The sequence below is a fragment of the Cervus elaphus genome, chromosome 23 (assembly GCF_910594005.1).
Source record: "Cervus elaphus chromosome 23, mCerEla1.1, whole genome shotgun sequence".
Taxonomy (NCBI): domain Eukaryota; kingdom Metazoa; phylum Chordata; class Mammalia; order Artiodactyla; family Cervidae; genus Cervus; species Cervus elaphus.
In genome coordinates, this window is record NC_057837.1 from 9,806,928 (window position 1) to 9,827,046 (window position 20,119).

The window sequence follows — 20,119 nt, forward strand, 5'->3', positions numbered from 1 at the left end:
TCGTAGTGATGCTACCTAAGGCCTCCTTGACTTCACATTCCTGGATGTCTGGCTCTAGGTAAATAATCACACCATCGTGATTATCTGGGTCATGAGATCTTTTTTGTATAGTTCTTCTGTGTATTCTTGCCACCTTTTCTTAATATCTTCTGCTTCTGTCAGGCCCATACCATTTCTGTCCTTTATTGAGCCCATTTCTGCATGAAATATTCCCTTGGTACCTCTAATTTTCTTGAAGAGATCTCTAGTCTTTCCCATTCTATTGTTTTCCTCTATTTCTTTGCACTGATCACTGAGGAAGGCTCTACTCTCTCCCTGTTATTCTTTGGAATCTGCATTCAAATGGGAATATCTTTCCTTTTCTCCTTTGCTTTTTGCTTCTCTTCTTTTCACAGCTATTTGTAAGGCCTCCTCAGACAGCCATTTTGCCTTTTTGCATTTCTTTTTCCTGGGGATGGTCTTGATCCCTATCTCCTGTACAATGTCACGAACTGCTGTCCATAGTTTATCAGGCACTCTGTCTATCAGATCTAGTCCTTTAAATCTATTTCTCACTTCCACTGTATAATTGTAAGGGATTTGATTTAGGTCATACCTGAATGGTCTAGTGGTTTTCTCCACTTTCTTCAATTTCAGTCTGAGTTTGGCAATAAGGAGTTCATGATCTGAGAGCCACAGTCAGCTCCTGTCTTGTTTTTGCTGACTGTATAGAGCTTCTCCATCTTTGGTTGCAAAGAATATAATCAATCTGATTTCGGTGTTGGCCATCTGGTGATATCCATGTGTAGAGTCTTCTCCTTTGTTGTTGGAAGAGGGTGTTTGCTATGACCAGTGTGTTCTCTTGGCAGAAGTCTATTAGCCTTTGCCCTGCTTCATTCCGTATTCTAAGGCCAAATTTGCCTGTTACTCCAGGTGTTTCTTGACTTCCTACTTTTGCATTCCAGTCCCCTATAATGAAAAGGACACCTTTTTTTGGGTTTTAGTTCTAAAAGGTCTTGTAGGTCTTCATAGAACCGTTCAACTTCAGCTTCTGCAGCATTACTGGTCAGGGCATAGACTTGGATTACTGTGATATTGAATAGTTTGCCTTGGAAACAAACAGAGATCATTCTGTCATTTTTGAGATTGCATCCAAGTACTGCATTTTGGACTCTCTTGTTGACTATGATGGCTACTCTATTTCTTGTAAGGGATTCCTGCCCACAGTAGTAGATATAATGGTCATCTGAGTTAAATTCACCCATTCCAGTCCATTTTAGTTCACTGATTCCTAGAATGTCGACGTTCACTCTTGCCATCTCCTGTTTAACCACTTCCAGTTTGCCTTGATTCATAGACCTAACATTCCAGGTTCCCATGCAATATTGCTCTTTACAGCATCGGACCTTGCTTCTCTCACCAGTCACATCCACAACTGGGTGTTGTTTTTGCTTTGGCTTCATCCCTTCATTCTTTCTGAAGTTATTTCTCCACTGATCTCCAGTATCATATTGGGCACCTACCGACCTGGGGAGTTCATCTTTCAGTGTCCTATCTTTTTGCCTTTTGATACTGTTCATGGGGTTCTCAAGGAAAGAGTACCCTTCTCTAGTGGACTGTACTGATTAGAACTGTCTACTAATTTCTCTGCAAATTTGTTTAAATATCGCTCACCTGAAATTTCAACTATAATGCCATTTTATTAGAAAGCATCCCTAAAACGTCCTTATACTACTTCTGCCCATCACAATTTACTGATATTTTTCCTAGAATACCTGTACCTCACTACTTTTTATTTTTTCATTTATTTATATTAGTTGGAGGCTAATTACTTTACAATATTGTAGTGGTTTTTGCCATACATTGACATGAATCAGCCATGGAACATGTGTTCCCCATCCCGATCCCCCCTCCCACATCCCTCCCCATCCCATCCCTCTGGGTCTTCCCAGTGCACCAGCCCTGAGCACTTGTCTCATGCATCCAACCTGGGCTGGTGATCTGTTTCACATTTGATAATATACATGTTTCAGTGCTATTCTCTCAGATCATCCCACCCTCGTCTTCTCCCACAGAATCCAAAAGTCTTTTCTATACATCTGTGACTCTTTTTCTGTCTTGCATATAGGGTTATCATTACCATCTTCCGAAATTCCATATATATGCGTTAGTATACTGTATTGGTGTTCTTCTTTCTGGCTTACTTCACTCTGTATAATGGGCTCCAGTTGCATGCACCTCATTAGAACTGATTCAAATGTATCCTTTTTAATGGCCGAGTAATATTCCATTGTGTATATTTACCACAGCTTCCTTATCCATTCATCTGCTGATGGGCATCTAGGTTGCTTCCATGTCCTGGCTATTATAAACAGTGCTGCGATGAACATTGGGGTGCATGTGTCTCTTTCAGATCTGGTTTCCTCAGTGTGTATGCCCAGAAGTGGGATTGCTGGGTCATATGGCAGTTCTATTTCCAGTTTTTTAAGAAATCTCCACACTGTTCTCCATAGCGGCTGTACTAGTTTGCATTCCCACCAACAGTGTAAGAGGGTTCCCTTTTCTCCACACCCTCTCCAGCATTTATTGCTTGCAGACTTTTGGATAGCAGCCATCCTGACTGGCGAGTAATGGTACCTCATTGTGGTTTTGATTTGCATTTCTCTGATAATGAGTGATGTTGAGCATCTTTTCATGTGTTTGTTAGCCATCTGAATGTCTTCTTTGGAGAAAGTCTGTTTAGTTCTTTGGCCCATTTTTTGATTGGGTCATTTATTTTTCTGGAATTGAGCTGCAGGAGTTCCTTGTATATTTTTGAGATTAATTCTTTGTCTGTTGCTTTGTTTGCTATTATTTTCTCCCATTCTGAGGGCTGTCTTTTCACCTTGCTTATAGTTTCCTTTATTGTGCAAAAGCTTTTAAGTTTAATTAGGTCCCATTTGTTTATTTTTGCTTTTATTTCCAATATTCTGGGAGGTGGGTCACAGAGGATCTTGCTGTGACTTATGTCAGAGAGTGTTTTGCCTATGTTCTCCTCTAGGAGTTTTATAGTTTCTGGTCCTACATTTAGATCCTTAATCCATTTTGAGTTTATTTTTGTGTATGGTGTTAGAAAGTGTTCTATTTTCATTCTTTTACAAGTGGTTGACCATTTTTCTCAGCACCACTTGTTAAAGAGGTTGTCTTTTTTCCATTGTATATTCTTGCCTCCTTTGTCAAAGATAAGGAGTCCATAGGTATGTGGATTAATCTCTGGGCTTTCTATTTTGTTCCACTGTACCCCACTTTAAGTGGTAACTGCAACATAGCATGCATATTTTTAGAGTGTCAGTTATTGTTATATTTTCCTGGTTTATTGTCAAGCCTGTCTGATATAAATTTAAGATGCAGAAGAGAAGACCTTCTGGTTCTTGTCTGCTACTTATATTATGAGAATTTACAAAAATGTGCCTATGTAGAATGGCGTTGAACTAACGGCACTGAAAGAACTGATGTGAAGTAAGTAATGGAATGAAGTTACACACACACACACACACACACACACACACACACACACATACACATTCCTGGTAAAGTTTGTATCCTTTTGTTTCAAGTAAATTGCTTCTCCACCTACTACTGGTGTGGGAATTTAGTAAGGTAACATGAAAATCTATACATTATTAAAGTACTGATATAGTAACTTACCATCAAGTAGTTAATGAGCTGCAAAGCTCACTGCAAAAACCAGTTGCTCTGTACATTTAATATGTACACAATTACTTTTTCTTATTGTCAAAATTAACTTGGGATAGGAAAAGTAAATTGCAGAAACAAACTTAATAACAACTTTGATGTAGTTACCTTCAGAACTGAAGCCTCTTGGGAACACTGAGCTAAAATTCATACCTGAAGCTTCTTCAATTTTTAACTGCATACTATTATGACAATGACTTAACAACAGAATTTCAGAGATAACTCAGTTTTTCCTGGACCCAAGATTCTTCTGCACATCAAAGAGTCACTTTATTTATAAAAAGGAATTCTTCTTTATGTTGTGTATCAGATAACAGACAGTAGAGGCCACGGAGGAAATACTATGTAATTAACATGAAACAAGCTAGGGACACATGTAGGATTAAGTTATTTTTAGAATATCATAAGAAACTATAAAAATAGGGCTAAACAGCCACACTTAGGGAAAGCAGGCTGAAAAGACAATGACTAATGATTGATTTATAGTCAGTCAATCCAAAATTCCCAAAGAGCAATGCCTACACAAGGCTTCCTTTAATTGGAGCAAAAACAAACAAAAAGTAAGAATAATGTGTATCTCTTGGAAGATCCACATTAATTTTAGGAATACCTTCTTTTGCTGAAAAGTATTAAAAAACCAGTGTTTGTCCAAATTTTTAAAAAATGACTATTAATGTATCCACACACTCTGGGCATCTTATCAGATGCATGAAATGCCTCCTTACTTCTAGATAATTCTGTATTTACTATCCATCTCCCCTGCATGTGTGATGGCAAATTAACTTTTACGAGTTTACTCCTCATTATATGGAAGTCTAAGCATTAATGTAGTCTTTTTTTAAGGGAAAAAGGGGCAAATTCATACTGAAAAATGTATTACTATTTCATTTTAATACATCTCACTCATGGTTGAGAAGTTGTAAATTGATCAAAATAATTATTTAAAATACATCATATAATTAATGAAAAGGACAGAATTCACTTACTGTTCCTTACTATCACCAGAATTCTGTGTTCAGAAAGATGTCTAAATTGTGTAAAATACAAATGTAACAGAGAACAAAAATCAAAAAGCTATCTTTGAAAGATGAGTGACTGAAGTAAAACTTGGTGACATGCATAAGCTAACACCTAAAGAGGAAGGAGGGGGCATTGACAGGGCAGCCAATGGCATTTACTTTTTAAAACAGATCTTCTTAATTGAAAATAACTATGTCATAACTCACCTCTGCATACTTCAGTTTCAGTGTTTTATGCATTTCTCGGAAACGACTGTATCGTCTGAACACGGTCCACGTCTCATCCAGGACAGTGATCTATTCATGGGGAAAAGCGAAACAAATCAGCATTAATTAGAGGAAAAGGTGACTCAGTTTCTTTAAAATAATTTACAAATTAACAAAAAGTGATTAGCATGTAAATTTCCCCAGAAGTGAAAACATTAATCTAGCGACACAAATCAGCCTTATAAATAATAACTGTGCTCTGGTGACACATGCATCTCTGCTTCCCAAATCTTGTTAGGAGCAGGACGCTCCCCTGTAAAATGAAGGACAGAGTCTCCTCTTCAGGGCTTATCAGAAGTTCCCTCAGCTCTCCACGTGGGGCGCAGAGAGGAAACGTCACGGCGGGACCTCTCAGAGCGCTGTGCCCACACAGAACGTTTGCACTCTTATATAAAATGTAGCGTCAGTTCCAGATGCCACCACCATGGACAAGAGAGAAGCAGCAGCAAAGAAAAAGAGAGGGATGAGGAGAAGGAAGAGGGAGGGCAAAGGAGGAGAAGGTGGAGGACAAAGAGGAAAATGAAGAAAGAAAAAACTGTCTGCATGCCAGTGATCATTAGCATCCAAACCCACACACACTATCACCTGCTTTGTTTCGGAGGAAGACTTCCCAGTCCAGCCTCCACCCGGCAGAGGCACTTCCTGTCCCTGTTGGATGATGTGTCCTTTGGACACTCTGGCACCCATCAATCATACACCAAGGTCACGGGGACCTGAAGAAGCTGGGAGACACCACCCACCTCTGTGGTCGCACTTGAGTCACCAGTTCCCATCGCACCCCCACCACTGCTCCAGGCCCATGTCCCCAGCCGGGAGATGACTTCTTTAGATGTCGCACAGCAACTTCAAGGTCAGCTTGTCTGAAACAAACCCATCCATTCTCCCCGGTATGAACTCTGCTTCATCTCAGTGCCGGTCATGACCACCCACCGAGCCACGCCAGACGGACGCTGGTCCAGCTGCCCCACACACCACAGTCAGACAAGCCCCGGGCCCCGCGCCTTCCTCGGGGTTCTACCTTCTCAGCCTTTGCCACCACCGCCGGCTCATTCTGGGCCACCAGGTCCCACGTGGCCTTGGCCGAGCCTCCCACAGTGTCCCCACCCAGCTGCCCCTCCCATCCCTTCCCTGCACCACTGACGGGGGCCTTTCTAACACTTAAATCTGATCCTTCTACCTCCACCCGTAAGTCCCCAGAAGCTTCACGCCGTTCCTAGAAAAAGACCCACATTTTAGACTTGTGCCCCTCCAACAGCCTCTGCCCGCAGGTGTCTTCGCTCAAGGGCACCCCCTGTAAACTGCACACTGTTTCCCATGCTGGCCTCTGCGGGGGCCACACCCCTGAACCAGAAACCTCACCCCGCGCGTGAGAGGAACACCCTCCTCAGGCTGGTGATTCAGCCTGATTCGCCCACATGGAAACTCCTGGGGGTGAGCAGGGAAGTCGGGGATCAGCAAACCACCGGGATCGGCAGGGGCAGGACACCCATGCAGAGCCCTCGGGAGGAGGGGCAAGCCTTGAGTCTCAGCCTCAAGGTTCGCTCATTTCCCCAAGTGGCAAATGAGACGATTTGGGATTGTACAAGGATGTACGTTTCAGAACGTTCATCATCTGGCTCTAGATTCATCATTTACAACAAAGCTTCAATTGGAGCAGCTTTCTTCCTGTTTCCTTTTAAAAAGATATTTAAAGAAGGGAAAGAAAAAAGCTAAGTATGTTAACAAAAAAGCATTTAGCAAAAACGGTACCAATGTCACCAAAAGTTGGGAAATACTGCCCCTGGGAGCTCAGCTAGGGGCCTTCTTCCAGGCTCTCTCCTTCTCAACAGACCCCACCGAGCACAATCAGCAAGGGGGGGAGGGCTTCCTTAGGGCAGGAGCTCAGCCGTTCACCAGCCTGGCTGGACACAGATCAGGTGGGCGTGATACAGCCTGCCTGCCAAGAAAGCCCAGCAATTAATGGAACCACACCTGTGACCTGGGAGCTGTAAGATGCTGGATGCTCCCCGGGAGACCATTCTGTCCTGGAATTCTGGAATCTACAGAAAGTCACAGAAGAAGCCTGGGTCCCCCTCCTCCCTCAGATGCTAATGCTCCCTGGATCTCTGAGTGCTTCCACTCTTCCTCTTCAACTCACAGTCAATCATCTGCAAAATACCCCCATCCCTAGCCTCTTTCGGGAACATCCCCTTCACCTTCACTCTAACTGGTCACCAGGGGACCCCTCCCCCTGCAGCCCTCTCAAGTAGGGACTCTGTTCTCCCCACACTCTGCATCCCATCATCCCGGGAGGTAGGTGGACGTGCTTGTGTTTCCACCCAACTTTTACACCACTGCTCCTCTGCCCTCTCTAAACGCCCCCACGTGAAGGCCACGCCTTCAGATCTTACCTTTATCCATCCTTCTCACAGGCAATTCACCTCACTTACATCCCCGACTCCTTAAACATCTTGGGTTTTGCTCACTGTCATCTGCTCCCAGGCTACAGAAGTCCTGCCATGAATCTTGGTAATTAAATCAATGACAGATGATCCCTCCAATGCCCTGACCTCCTGTTCTTTGACTTCTGTCCTGGTTCCTTCCTCACCCAACGGGAAAACCATGGGCAATCAATACAACCATCCCCTTACATTCAACCCCAAATCTCTTCGTCCTGCTCTTGTAATTCCCGCGACTAGGCTAAACCACAACCTTGGTTAAATCCGACTGTCTGCTTACTCCTGGCCTGCAGCTGTCTAGCAGGATGGGGCTGCAGGAACACACACCACCCAACGGCTGCCTGGTCTTACTTCAGTCACAATCACCATTCTGGAGTCAGCCAGGATGTCTCCCACCAGTTGGTTACGCCATGTTTCCCAACTCCATCCACTCTCCCACTCTCCTGGATGAGAGTTTTCTAAAGTTACCCCATCTTTCTCCTCGAGCCTTCATCACCCCCACTGCCTCGTCCTCCACAATTCTCAACACAGCAGCCAGAGCAATCTTGTTAAAAACTGCCCAAAGGAGCCATTTCTTTGCTCAAATGCGACATCCTCTCAAGGAGTCTACAGTCTGTCTCCTCCCTGGCCTCGTCTCTGGCCGCACTCTCCCTTGCTCACTCTGCCTTCCTCGCTTATCTGGAATCCATCAAACATGCTACACGGTAAATATGGCCTCAGGAAGCACATGTGTGATTTTTCCTTTTTCTGGAATGCTCTTTCCATATGACTAGCTCCAGCACATCCTTCAAGTCTTTGTATAAACGCCCACTTTCTCAGCGATGCCTCCTCTGGATATACTACTGCACCCCCCCACCCCTTATTCCCCATCTCCACAATACTTACTCCTCGTATTTTTCTACTAAGCATGTCTTCCTACCTAACATGGTACAGTCATGCCTTCAAGTCACTGTGGGTTGGGTTCCACCATAAAGTCTATATTGCAATAAAGTCAGTCACATGACTAAAGAGACATGCCTTCAAACAAGACATATAGATGGCCAACAAACACATGAAAAGATGATCAACATCACTAATTTTTAGAGAAATGCAAATCAAAACCACCGTGAGGTTATCACCTCACACTGGTCAGAATGGCCATCACCAAAAATCTACAAACAAAAAATGCTGGAGAGAGTATGAGGAAAAGGAAACCCTCTTGCAGTATTTGTGGGAAGGTAAATTACTGCAGCCACTATGGAGAACGGTATGGAGTTACCTTGACAGACTAAAAATAGAACTACCATATGATCCAGCAGTCCCATACCTGGGCATATACTCTGAGAAAACCATAATTCAAGAATACACCAATGTTCATTGCAACACTATTTACAACAGCCAGGACATGGAAGCAACCTAAATACCCGTCAACAGATGAATGTATAAAGAAGATGCGGTACAAATGCACAATGGAATATTACTCAGCCATAAAAAGGAACGAAGTTGGGTCATTTATAGAAACATGGATGGACCTCGAGTCTGTTATACAGAGTGAAGTAAGTCAGAAAGAGAAAACCAAAAAACATACATTAATGCATATATATGGAATGTACAAAAATGGGACCGATGAACCTATTTGCAGGGCAGGAATTAGAGACAGAGAACAGACTTGGGGACATGGGAGTGGGGAGGGGAAGGGGGGACAAGTTGGGTGAGTAGCACTGACATATTTACACTACCACGAGCAAAACAGACAGCGAGTGGGAAGCTGCCGTGTACACGGCACACGGAGCCCAGCTCGGAGCTCTGTGATGGCCTGGAGGGGTGGGAACGGGGTGGGTGGGGGGCAGGTCCAAGAGGAAGGGGATGAACGTATATGCACACAGCTGAGAAACTAGCACCACATTGTAAAGCAATTGTATTCCAGTTTAAAAAAAGTGAGTCACACAAATTTTTAGTTTCTCAGTACATATTAAAGTTACATTTATGTTACACTGCAGTCTATTAAATGTGTGTGTAATATGTTACGTCTAAGAAAACAATGTTCATACCTTAATTATAAATACTGCTGAAAAATGCTAACCTTCATCAGATGACTTAAAAGTTGCCACAAACCTTCCATGTAACAGAACAAAACAAAAAACCCCTCAGTATCTAGGAAGGGCAATAAAACGAGATGTGCCTCTATTTGCTTACTTGGACATCTCGTTTCTGGCTCTCTTGCCTGCTGGAGTGAGCCCCAGGAGAGCTGGGATTTCTAGCTGCTCTTTACCGCACCTTAGAAAAGTACCTGATGCAGCGTGAGCATCCTGAGGAAGGGCTGGAGGGCAGAGCCTTGGGCTCAGCAGCAATGACTCAGCAGGGCCCGTCTCCGTCTCTCCGGCGGGAGAGACGGCCTTAAGCACAACCGGGATTTGGATGTGGACGTGGGGAACTGGACACCAGCTTGCGTGACTCTGGCCTGCACCCTCTTCCTTCTCATTGACTTCACAGCTCATCAAGTCGGACTGCATTTTGAAACCTCTAACTAATGAAACAGCTACTTCAAATATACCTCCTAATTTGGGTTTCATTCCCCCTTCCACAGTGGCCCCAGAACAAGGCTTTATAAGGGGCAGCAGTTTCTCTAACACCTTGCATGTACCAGATCCTCAGGAGGACAGGCATGGATGAATGATTCCCCGGGCAGCAGAATCAGGGTGTTTGGGCACAAGACGACAGGACAGCAAGAGGACGTAAAATCCCCGGGAGAGCCCCCCGACCAAAAGCATGCGATGCCTGTCCTCCTGCTTCTGATACCAGCCCCCGGGGCTCACAACGCGAGGGGGTGCTGCCATGGTGGGGTGTGGGGCTGGGAGGAGACTGAGGAAGACACTCACTCACACCCTGATCAGAGCACATGTCACAGGACATTAACTGCAGAATTAATCTTTGCCTCATCAATTTATATAACCAACAGTAATTACATCGACATCTGTCTCTCTGCCCTACAAAATGCAAGCCCTCTAAGAGAATGGGCCTTCGGTGGTAGCTGGAGTGGCGATGGAAGGGCTCTCACTGAAGAATAAATTTATTGAGCTACTACTATGTGTTGGCACCACCTTAGATGCTGGTGGTTTTCTGTGTGATGTCCTTACGGTTATTCTGCTTTTTGAAGAAGGTAGGGCTCCACTATCTTGGCTCCATTAACTCTCTCCTGTGGCTTCTCTGAGGTTTCTCTGAATCAGACTATTTTCATTAGTCACATGATAGTATCTTTTTGTTTGTTTTCTCTGTACTGAGACGAGGGTGCATTCTCGATATATTTATAATCCAAATTTATACCGAGGCATACAGAGATTTCTAAATTCTTTACCCTTGAGGTTTTCACCTGAATCCAAGTTAAACACAGGGATTACAAAGGTTCAAGCTTCCTGCTCTGTACATAAAACACTTAAATCTCCCCCTTATCTATCAACATGTAAACAAGATGTGGACAGTGACAATGAGTGAAGACCACTGTGAGCACCACAGAAATGGTGGTCAGCTCCCCGTAGGAAAATGGTCAAATCCCTTTTCTGTGATGGGGACACCTTCATGCCTAGAGCTGGGGAAACAGCGCATATGAAATTTAGGGAAACCCAGCAGAAAGGAGAAACAGCCATTAAAGTTCTATTTTGCCCCAAATTAAAACTGGGCCTGGGATGAGGTGCTGCTGCAGAGAGGAGGGACAGAAGATCAGCACACCCAAACACATCAGGTCAAAACAAGCAACTATTCTCTGCCACGCTGAGAACGCTGGGCATCGACGCTGCATGCCTTGGAGGAGCCAATTCATTACTTCTCTCTCACTGAACAGGTCTGCAGATACAAATCCATCTTTTCTGGGCCATAAAATGATCAAGCGCAACTTAAACACCATAAATGTGTCCACAAGATGAACTGTGTTCACTTATGAACAATTCTCAATTGAGTGCTTTCTACAAATTTATGTTATATACATATTTTGCTGGTTTAAGGACTGTCAATTTCAGGACCTGTCATCAGTATATATTTGCTTGTGTAAGAGGAGAATCAACAGTTTTTCACTCAAAGAAAAATACTCTAACTGGCCCCAAGTAAATAGGCAGTTACAGAGGTCTCCTCAGCAATGTTTATCTTTAAACAATGTTTGGAGGAGCTACATCAAGTATATACAAAATTCCTTGTATTCCTTGTATTCAATAACAGTTCACAGGAAATGGTCTACCACCACCCTAATATATACTAAAACAAGTTTTATCAGATTTCTGAAAAATAGAGTCTTACGCAGTAACATAACTATGACCATGCTCGAGGAAACATGAACATATTACAAATATCTGAATCTGTATAACAGCAAGCATTAATACATTAATTAAATTCTCTCCAAACACCAAATGGAACTGCACAGGAGGCGGGAGGAAGCCAGCTGCCCATTAATCACAGTTGGCCACGGGGTCCTCCTCACCCTGGTCCACCTCTAGGATGGCCTAGGCTTTCTGAGAACCCACGGCCCAGCGCGCTGGGATTTCCAGTGGGGATGCTCAACCTGCATGCGCTGCATCCGGTATCTGCCTCTGCTGTGATGCCCCAGCCTCTCACGGTCTCCCAGCCCTTCTCCTCTGATCACTCACCGGGAGCCCAGGGCGAACTGCAGGTCACTCTCCCTGCCCCGAACTCTCTGGCTCCCTAGACCTTCTGGTGGGGCCCCAGCAGAGTAACCCCCTCTCTCCTGTGTGCTGCCCAGCACTGCAGCAGACAGCCCCACAGCCCCTCCACGGAAAGGCAGGAAACGCTGACACTAAACGTGCACTGTCTTAACTCCAGTACTCCTGGGCCCCCCTGTGGCTCAGCTGGTAGACCATTCGCCTGCTGTGTGGGAGACCTGGGTTCGACCCCTTGGCTGGGAAGATCCCGTGGAGACGGGAAAGGCTCCCCACTTCAGTATTCTGTCCTGGAGAATTCCCTGGAGTACAGTCCGCAGGGTCCCAAAGAGTCGGACACGACTGAGCGACTTTCACATCTTAAGTCTGCAGGCACTCCTACATGGAAATCCTTCTAAATTACACTTTCTGTGATGAGAATTTCTAAACGCTCTACATTTTCAATTCTCACAGACGGTGATATTTTACTGAGATGACTAGGGTCACCCAAGCCCAGCTTCTGAGCAGTCGCTTCACCCATCTAAGAAAGATGCTGTTGCTACCGTCTTTCCCCCTCCCTTCAGCTTCCCTTCATCAGCCTCCTAGGCTTCTGCCTGAAAGCAGCTACCCTCCCCCAGCGCCGACCTCAAGCAGTATTACTTCCTGTTACCAAAGCATCATCTGAGCCCATCTGCGCGTGGGCTTGTCCCAGCGCCCTGCTTCCCTCTCACTCCCACGTGCGAAGAGAAAACCTAAGTCTTCCTGGGTGCCCATCACGAGCCTCCCTGTTCTGTTCTCTTCTTTCCCCCACTTCACTGACCTTAGAGGATGTGAACTGATTATTCAGCTCTTCTGTTCCTCAATGTCTTGATACTTCTAGTATAGTCTTAAAAAAAAAAAAAGGTGTTACAGGTACCAAATAAATACTTCTTAAATTATAAATGAGTGAATAATAAAGACAGTGGAGCCCAGAGTCTCTTCGTTACACACTTTTCTGTGATTTCCCCATTCCCTTTTTCTATGTTGAACTGTGGGCAGTAGAATGATCTGCAGCTCAGGCCTTCTCTGATTTACCTATAGATGTCTAAAGCTTTTGGACAACAGGTGCTAGAGGCGATAAGAAAGTAAAGAATCATAAAATTAAAACAAAATGTCATTCACCAGATTCCTTTGGAGAGAGGAGCCTCGGTTTAGTGATAAATGATTTGGGAGTAAGAATGGGCACAGGTAGCTGAGAAAGAACTAAAACCAACACATCAAGAAACAAGAGGTGGTCTCTGAACTGCCTTTAAAGGGTGGGTTCTATTAACTGAGACTTGTTTCTGAACATCCTGTCCCCGGGTATGCAGGCATGGGGATACAAGCCAAGGCAGGGGGTTGGAGCTGACACCCCCCGCCCCACCCTTAGCGGAGGGTGTCGGGGGCAGCAGCTGGAGCTCCCAGGGGCCATCTAGGAAAGGGGGGATGCTGGTATTTGGGGAGAACCTAACTGTCTAAAGAGGTATTCTCTGTTATTTACTCTGAGATGTAAAACATTCTTCCTCCTCTGGCTCCCTGGGGAAACTGCAGCAAAGCTGACATACTTTTCTTTCTAGGGACCCAAAGGAGTGCTGAGCTCTCAGCCCAGTGGACACGAAGGAAAAGACACTGTCAGCGACTGTCCTGGAGGTCCTGGAGGCGGAGGGATGGGTGCCATCTGAACCGTGTCCTCTAACCACATCGTGAGTTCCTGAGCTGAGCTCACATCCCCTCCATGCAGTGTCTCTGTGAACTTGAACCGGAGCTCCACTAACTATAGAAATCCCATCTCCTCTGCACCTGTGGGAACATGACGGGCCCTGGCAGGAGAAGATGGTCTTAGAGACAGCGCAGTGTGTGGGGAGATGGAGGTCTAAGGTCCAACCCTAGATTTACCCCCGCCTGCTGAAAACGTGGAAAGGAGGATATGGGGCGCTTAGAGAATGAAGATTCCAGAAAGCCAAGCAGATATAACGTCACTCTGCCTTATGATGCGGGAAGCGCCCCAGACATCCCCTGTGTAGATGCATCACCAGCAAGTAAAGAAGGTGCCTCAGAGCCTCTGGCTCCCGGACCTGGTCTGAACCCAGTGCGCCAGGCAGACAGGAGCCTGGCAGCCCACTGCTGGTTACAGAGCACTCTGCATGGCAGGATGTGCAAAATCAAACAAGGCTTTGGAGCTGGCCCAAACCTCAGCCTTCTGCAATAACCAGAAGGAATGCACCTTCAAAATAAGGATAATACCATTTATCTCAATACACTTTATACGGTAATTTGAAGGTAAATTTGAAAGAATGTCAAAAGATTCAAATATTCTGATGAGATGGATGCCTTTCAAATCCAAGATCATTACTAAGGAGTACTTCTCCCTTCCCTAACACCTCTGAAACAGGTGAGGAACAGGCAGGACTGTAATACCTTAAAGTTGTGGTAAATTGAGAGAATGACAGCCTAAGCAATTTTCCTTCAAATTACTCAGATATTCAGAGGCAAAGCACCAAATGCAAATTATCCAGCAGTCATCACTGGAGAATAGAAAATGAAAGGCTCTGGACTAAGCAGACCTGGATCCTGACTGCAGCCCAGTCACTAATTAGCTGTGTGACTCTGGCGAAATTATGCAACTCCTCCAGCCTTAGTTTTTCCATCTGTAAAATGGACTCCCAACCTATAGCTAACACCTAACCTATAACTGAACTAAAAAAAGTGAAGCAACTAGCAGAGTGTTGGGGTACTCAGTACATAGTAATTGCTGCGCCCAGGATCACCTTACTGAAAAAACCCTTTTATTACACATATTGAAAGGCCAGAGCACCCGTGGAGGGCAACTGCAAAAAGGGAGTTCAAACCATTTTGTGATTTCTTTTAAAACAAATTTTATTCTAGGAAGAGATGTAAAACTCCCCAAATTCTGAAATGAAGAAATATTAATAGATTCTTATAGCACAAAAACAAATTTGAAATGGAAATCCAAGGTAGGATCACAAGGTGATTACTGCTTTTCCTCTGGGCTTATGAATCAATCTCATCTCTTCTTCATCATTTCTCATGCATGCAGTATTGCCTTGGTGAAGATAAACAACTGCCCAAGTAAAAACATGAAAGATGAGTTGTTTTGTATTAAAATAGGGGACAGGAAAGATGTTTATTCTTTTTTTTTTTTTTAGTGAAAGACAACATTCTCAAAGAGATGGGAGGCATGCTTAAAAAAAAAATTTAGGATAATATATGATTCTTTTAAGTCCTAATGTTATTTCTTCCACTTGATATTTGTGTTTGAAAATAGTCCACACACTAACTATTTGAATCTAGATGAACCACAGCTCGTGCGACCACCCATCCATCTCAACTCTGCGAATACACATGGGGGAGACCATCTATCAGTTACTAATAAGCAGAGATTCAGATGCCAACACACAAATCCTTCTCAACATTTATATTCTACCAAGTTGGGGATGTTTCTAGAAGATGTATGTGCGCATAGTTTATCTAACAGACCAGAATGGCTCTTATTTCTGTTCTGCCAAATAAAGAGACATTTCCCTGACTCTAAATGTGATTTTCTTCAGCTCCCAAACTGCACATTTTCTGGGCATTTCTCCTGGCAGATCTATCCACTATCAAATTCTCCAAGTCTGTCAAAACTTTAACAGCCCCAATTCAGAGTGCATGTGACCTGGCCTAGAATTCATGATAAAAGTTAAAGTACACACAGAAATAATGGCAACACTTGAAAACAAATGAGGATGTGGAAATGGTCACTATGTGAGGGCAACACTAAGATGTGGCCTCAACTTCCAAAAAGTGCAGGAAGTAATGACGTTGAGAAGGTCCATGAAGATGAGTAAGCAAAGGAACCTGAATGGCTGACTTTGATTCCATGGGCATTCGGTACCTCATCTACTTAGTTATGGGGTTCCTAGCTGGTGCTAGTGGTAAAGAACCCGCCTGCCAAAGAGGAGACTTAAGTGACTCAGGTTTGATCCCTGGGCGGGGAAGATCCCCTGGAGAAGGGAATGACAACCCACTCCAGTATTCCTGCCTGGAAAACCCCATGGACAGAGGAGCCTGGCAGGCTACAGTCCACAGGGTCACAAAGGGCGGGCCATGACTGAAGTGACGCAGCACTCTACATAGTAGCTGTGTGGCCTCGGGCAAGCCACTTAAGAGTTTCCTAGCTCGTCGAATGTAAATAGCACCCCCTTCCTGGTACGTTTTCCACAGCTGGGGATGTGTCTTCAAAGTGCCTGGAACAAAGCAGGTGCCTGATAGATGTTAGTGTCCAAACCTGAAGCAAGATTGCAGACTCAGTTGCCTGCAGGGATCAGACAGGAAGGAAACTCCAAGAGGCCCTGTGAGTGTAGAAACAGGGAGCAAAGTGGGGGCCCACACACCACCTGGGCACATTCACTTCCAGGGGATGGACGGAGCCCGACAGGGGCTGAGCACAGCCAGGAGATGAGAGTGAGAGGCTTGTGAGATGCAGGCAAATCGCACAGAATGTGTCAGAACAGCTGAGTAAGCAAGCAGCATGTGAGAAATAACAGAATTCTTAAGACGTGCTAAATGCAGGCCCATCACCTATAAGGCGGGCCGAAGATGGAGGAAATCCACGTGATGGAACAATAAGAATGGCAGAGATAGAAAGTGCTGAGCTGTGATCACGTCCTCTTTGGGCCGGCTTGGGTGGGCCATGTGACAGTCATCCGCAGGGGGCCCTTTCCCAGCCAGGCCCTGGGGAAGCGCTGGAGCCTCAGGGCTGCACAGGCTGATGAGGGTCCATGGAGCGGACACCTGCCGGCGGGGAGACCGGCGCTAAACACCAGAACGAAGGGGAAAAGAAAGTGGGAGTGTGGCTGTGACACCTGCTATGGCCAGCAGCAGAGCAGGTTAAGGGGTTGAGTGGGGCGGGGTGTGGGGTCCTGGAGTCGACGACGCACTCTCCAAGGGAAACAGGACCACAGTCTCTCGTAAAGGTTATTTCCAGTTTTCCAGGAATAAAAACCCTCTGGAAACCAAGTTGTTGTTTTTTTTTTTAAATACCAGTGTTAGGTCATTTCTTTATATTATCATGTTAACATGTAAGTTAAAAGGTAGGGAATTTAAAACTACGGTGGAAACCTTGGCTTGTTTCTGTAACGCAAGGGTATGACCACCTCTCTTAGCCATAACCACGGATTCTACGTCGTGCTGAAATGCAACTGAAAAATTAAATTCTACCCAGTCTGGTCCTAGCTAACTGAGGATGGCAAGTATAACACAGGGTAACTGATTTCACATGTCAACCACTGAAAAGCAGTGGAAGGAAGAGTTTTAAGTTGACCTGCTGTGGTCCAGGTAGTGGAGGAACTTGTGACCGCTGCAGCTTCGTGCCATCACAGACTGTACAGGTATTAGGTTGGTACAAAAGTAATTGCAGTTTTGCACTGTTGAACTCTGCTGTTTGATACTGGAATACATTCTTAAATAAATGTGGTAATGCTATACATCATTTTAATGTGCATTTCTCACTTTATGTTTTTTTGCTAATGACTTATTACTTGCCATGTATTTTATATTTATTTTAGACTATGGAAATGACGCTAGACAAAAAGCAAATATGAGCAATTTTCTTATTTGAGTTCAATATGGGTTGTAAAGCCCCAGAGACAACTCGCAACATCAACAACGCATCTGGCCCAGGAACTGCTAACGAACATACAGTGTGGTGGTGGTTAAAGAAGTTTTACAAAGGACACGAGAGCCTTGATGATGAGGAGCGCAGCAGCCAGCCATCAGAAGTTGACATGACCAGTTGAGAGCCATCATTGAAGCTGATCCTCTTACAACTACAGCAGAAGTTGCTGAGGAAATCAACACTGACCATTCTATGGTCACGCAGCATTTGAAGCAAACTGCCAAGGTATAAGAGCTCGGTAAGTGGAGGCCTCGTCAGCTGACAAAAATCAATAAAAGTGGATTTTATACGACAACTGGTGACAACCAGCTCAGTGGTTGGGCCAAGAAGCAGCTCCAAAGCAGTTCCCAAAGCCCAACTTGCACCCAAAAAAGGTCATGGTCACTGTCTGGTGGTCTGCTGCTGGTCTGATCCACTAGAGCTTTCTGAATCCCAGCAAAACCATTACCTCTGAGAAGTATGCTCAGCGAATCGATGAGATGCACCAAAACCGCCAACACCTGCAGCCAGTACTGGTCAACAGAAAGGGCCCAATTCTTCTCCACCACAACACCCTGACCTCACATCACACAACCAATGCTTCAAAAGTTGAACAAATTGGGCTACGAAGTTTTGCCTCATCCACCACATTCACCTGACCTCTCGCCAATCAACTGCCACTTCTTTAAGCATCTCAACAACTTTTTGTAGGGAAAGCACTTCCACAACCAGCCGGAGGCAGAAAATGCTTTCCAAGAGTTCATCGAATCCCGAGGCATGGATTTTTATGCTACAGGAATGAACAAACTTATCTCTCATTGGCCAAAATGTGCTGCCTAATCATTCCTATTTTGATTAGTGAAGATGTGCTTGAGACTCGTTGAAATAAAAGTTCACAGTCCGAAACCGCAATTACATTTGCACCAACCTACTACATTCAGCTGATCAGCCCGCCACATTCAATGGAATGCAGCACACCATGTGCTCTTTGCCAAGAGGAGCCAGGCTGCACGCCCGCAGCCTGTCTGCCGCTGACGTCAGCTGGCGGGACGTACACCTCTCCACATACATGCATACACAGCTCCAGAAGGACGTGCTGCTGGGAGACACTGGCAGGTATGACTTCACCCAAGGACGTCTTCACCCAGGGCTTTCCAGGCATGAGTCCTCCAGGGTCAATGAAATAAGGGTGGGGTGGGGTGGGGGTGTGTGACATGGAGATGACAGCTTCCTGTCCCGTCAGATGAGAACGTCAGAACAGACCCTGACCCAGCAACTGTGATGCAGCCACACAGCGGGATGCTGCTAAGCAAGAACAAGAAACAAACCACTGCTACACTTCACTGTACAGATGCATCTCTAAAGGGCATGTGAGAGGAAGCAGCCAGACGCAAGAGAGTCAATGTCTCCTGGTCCCATCCCCTCCACACACAACAGACCTGAGGAAGCTATAATTACCGAGAGCAGATCAGGGTTTGCCTGGAGCATTAGAAAGTTTCTAGAGTGAATGAAAACTTCTAAATCTTGATTGGGCTGCTTGATTTGGGTGTACACACATGTCACAGCTCATCAAACTATACTTAAAATGGTGTAATTCACTGGGTGTAAATAATGCCTAAATGAAGTTGATTTTAAAAATTAAATTTGACCAAGACCCCAAAACCTTATACATATCCATTCTCACAGTTAGTTTATAAAAGAAAGTTGTTTTTAATCCCCCAAATAAAGAAGACATAAACGTCCTTTTGAATTAAAAACTCTTTTTTTTTTTTTCTCATTTTAAAGCTCAGTGATGGAAAGTTCCTCAGGACGCACTGTGGACCAGAAAGTGAGCATTCTGGCCCCTTCTCTGCCCACAGGTCCCCCGCCCTGCAGCCAACCTCAAACATTCCTTTAACAAGGATCACGACTGCTTCGTTTGGCAATGAACAGACCATGTTGGAGAGCTGGAGTGATCGGACTGGAGGTTAAAATGAAAATGGACAGGAATATGGAAAGTAAATAACTAATCAATTCTATCTACAGCAGAGTGGGCGGGAACGTAGGAGGTGGAGGAACGGGAGGGTGCGGGAGAAGCTGAGAGAGAAGCTCTCCGCAGTTGTCACTCTCTGCACACGTGTCCTCCTGGGCTCTCGGGGACCTGCCACTTCAACCACTGGGGACGTGCACCAGGGGGCCCTGTACCTGACTCAGCTCGGCCCCTTAAATGAGCCTGATATAAAATATACATTAATATTACATATTATATCACATATAAGGAGATCCAAGACTACACAGATTTGTTTCAAAAAATAGTATTTTTTTAACCTTCTCTTTTTAAAACCATTGGTTCACCAAGAGAATTTAGTAGCAGCCAAAATATTACCCTAAATGTGACGACTTGTT

The 20,119-nt window shown here is 44.9% G+C and overlaps 1 protein-coding gene across 1 annotated transcript in view; it reads right to left on the reverse strand.

Annotated features, from left to right (window-relative positions):
• Positions 1 to 20,119, reverse strand: part of KIF16B (kinesin family member 16B) — a 279,477-nt gene that overhangs the window by 49,274 nt on the left and 210,084 nt on the right. Inside the window, exon 24 of the mRNA XM_043884699.1 lies at positions 4,941 to 5,030. Within this exon, the coding sequence (XP_043740634.1) occupies positions 4,941 to 5,030 (90 nt within the window). The remainder of the gene's footprint in view (positions 1 to 4,940; positions 5,031 to 20,119) is intronic.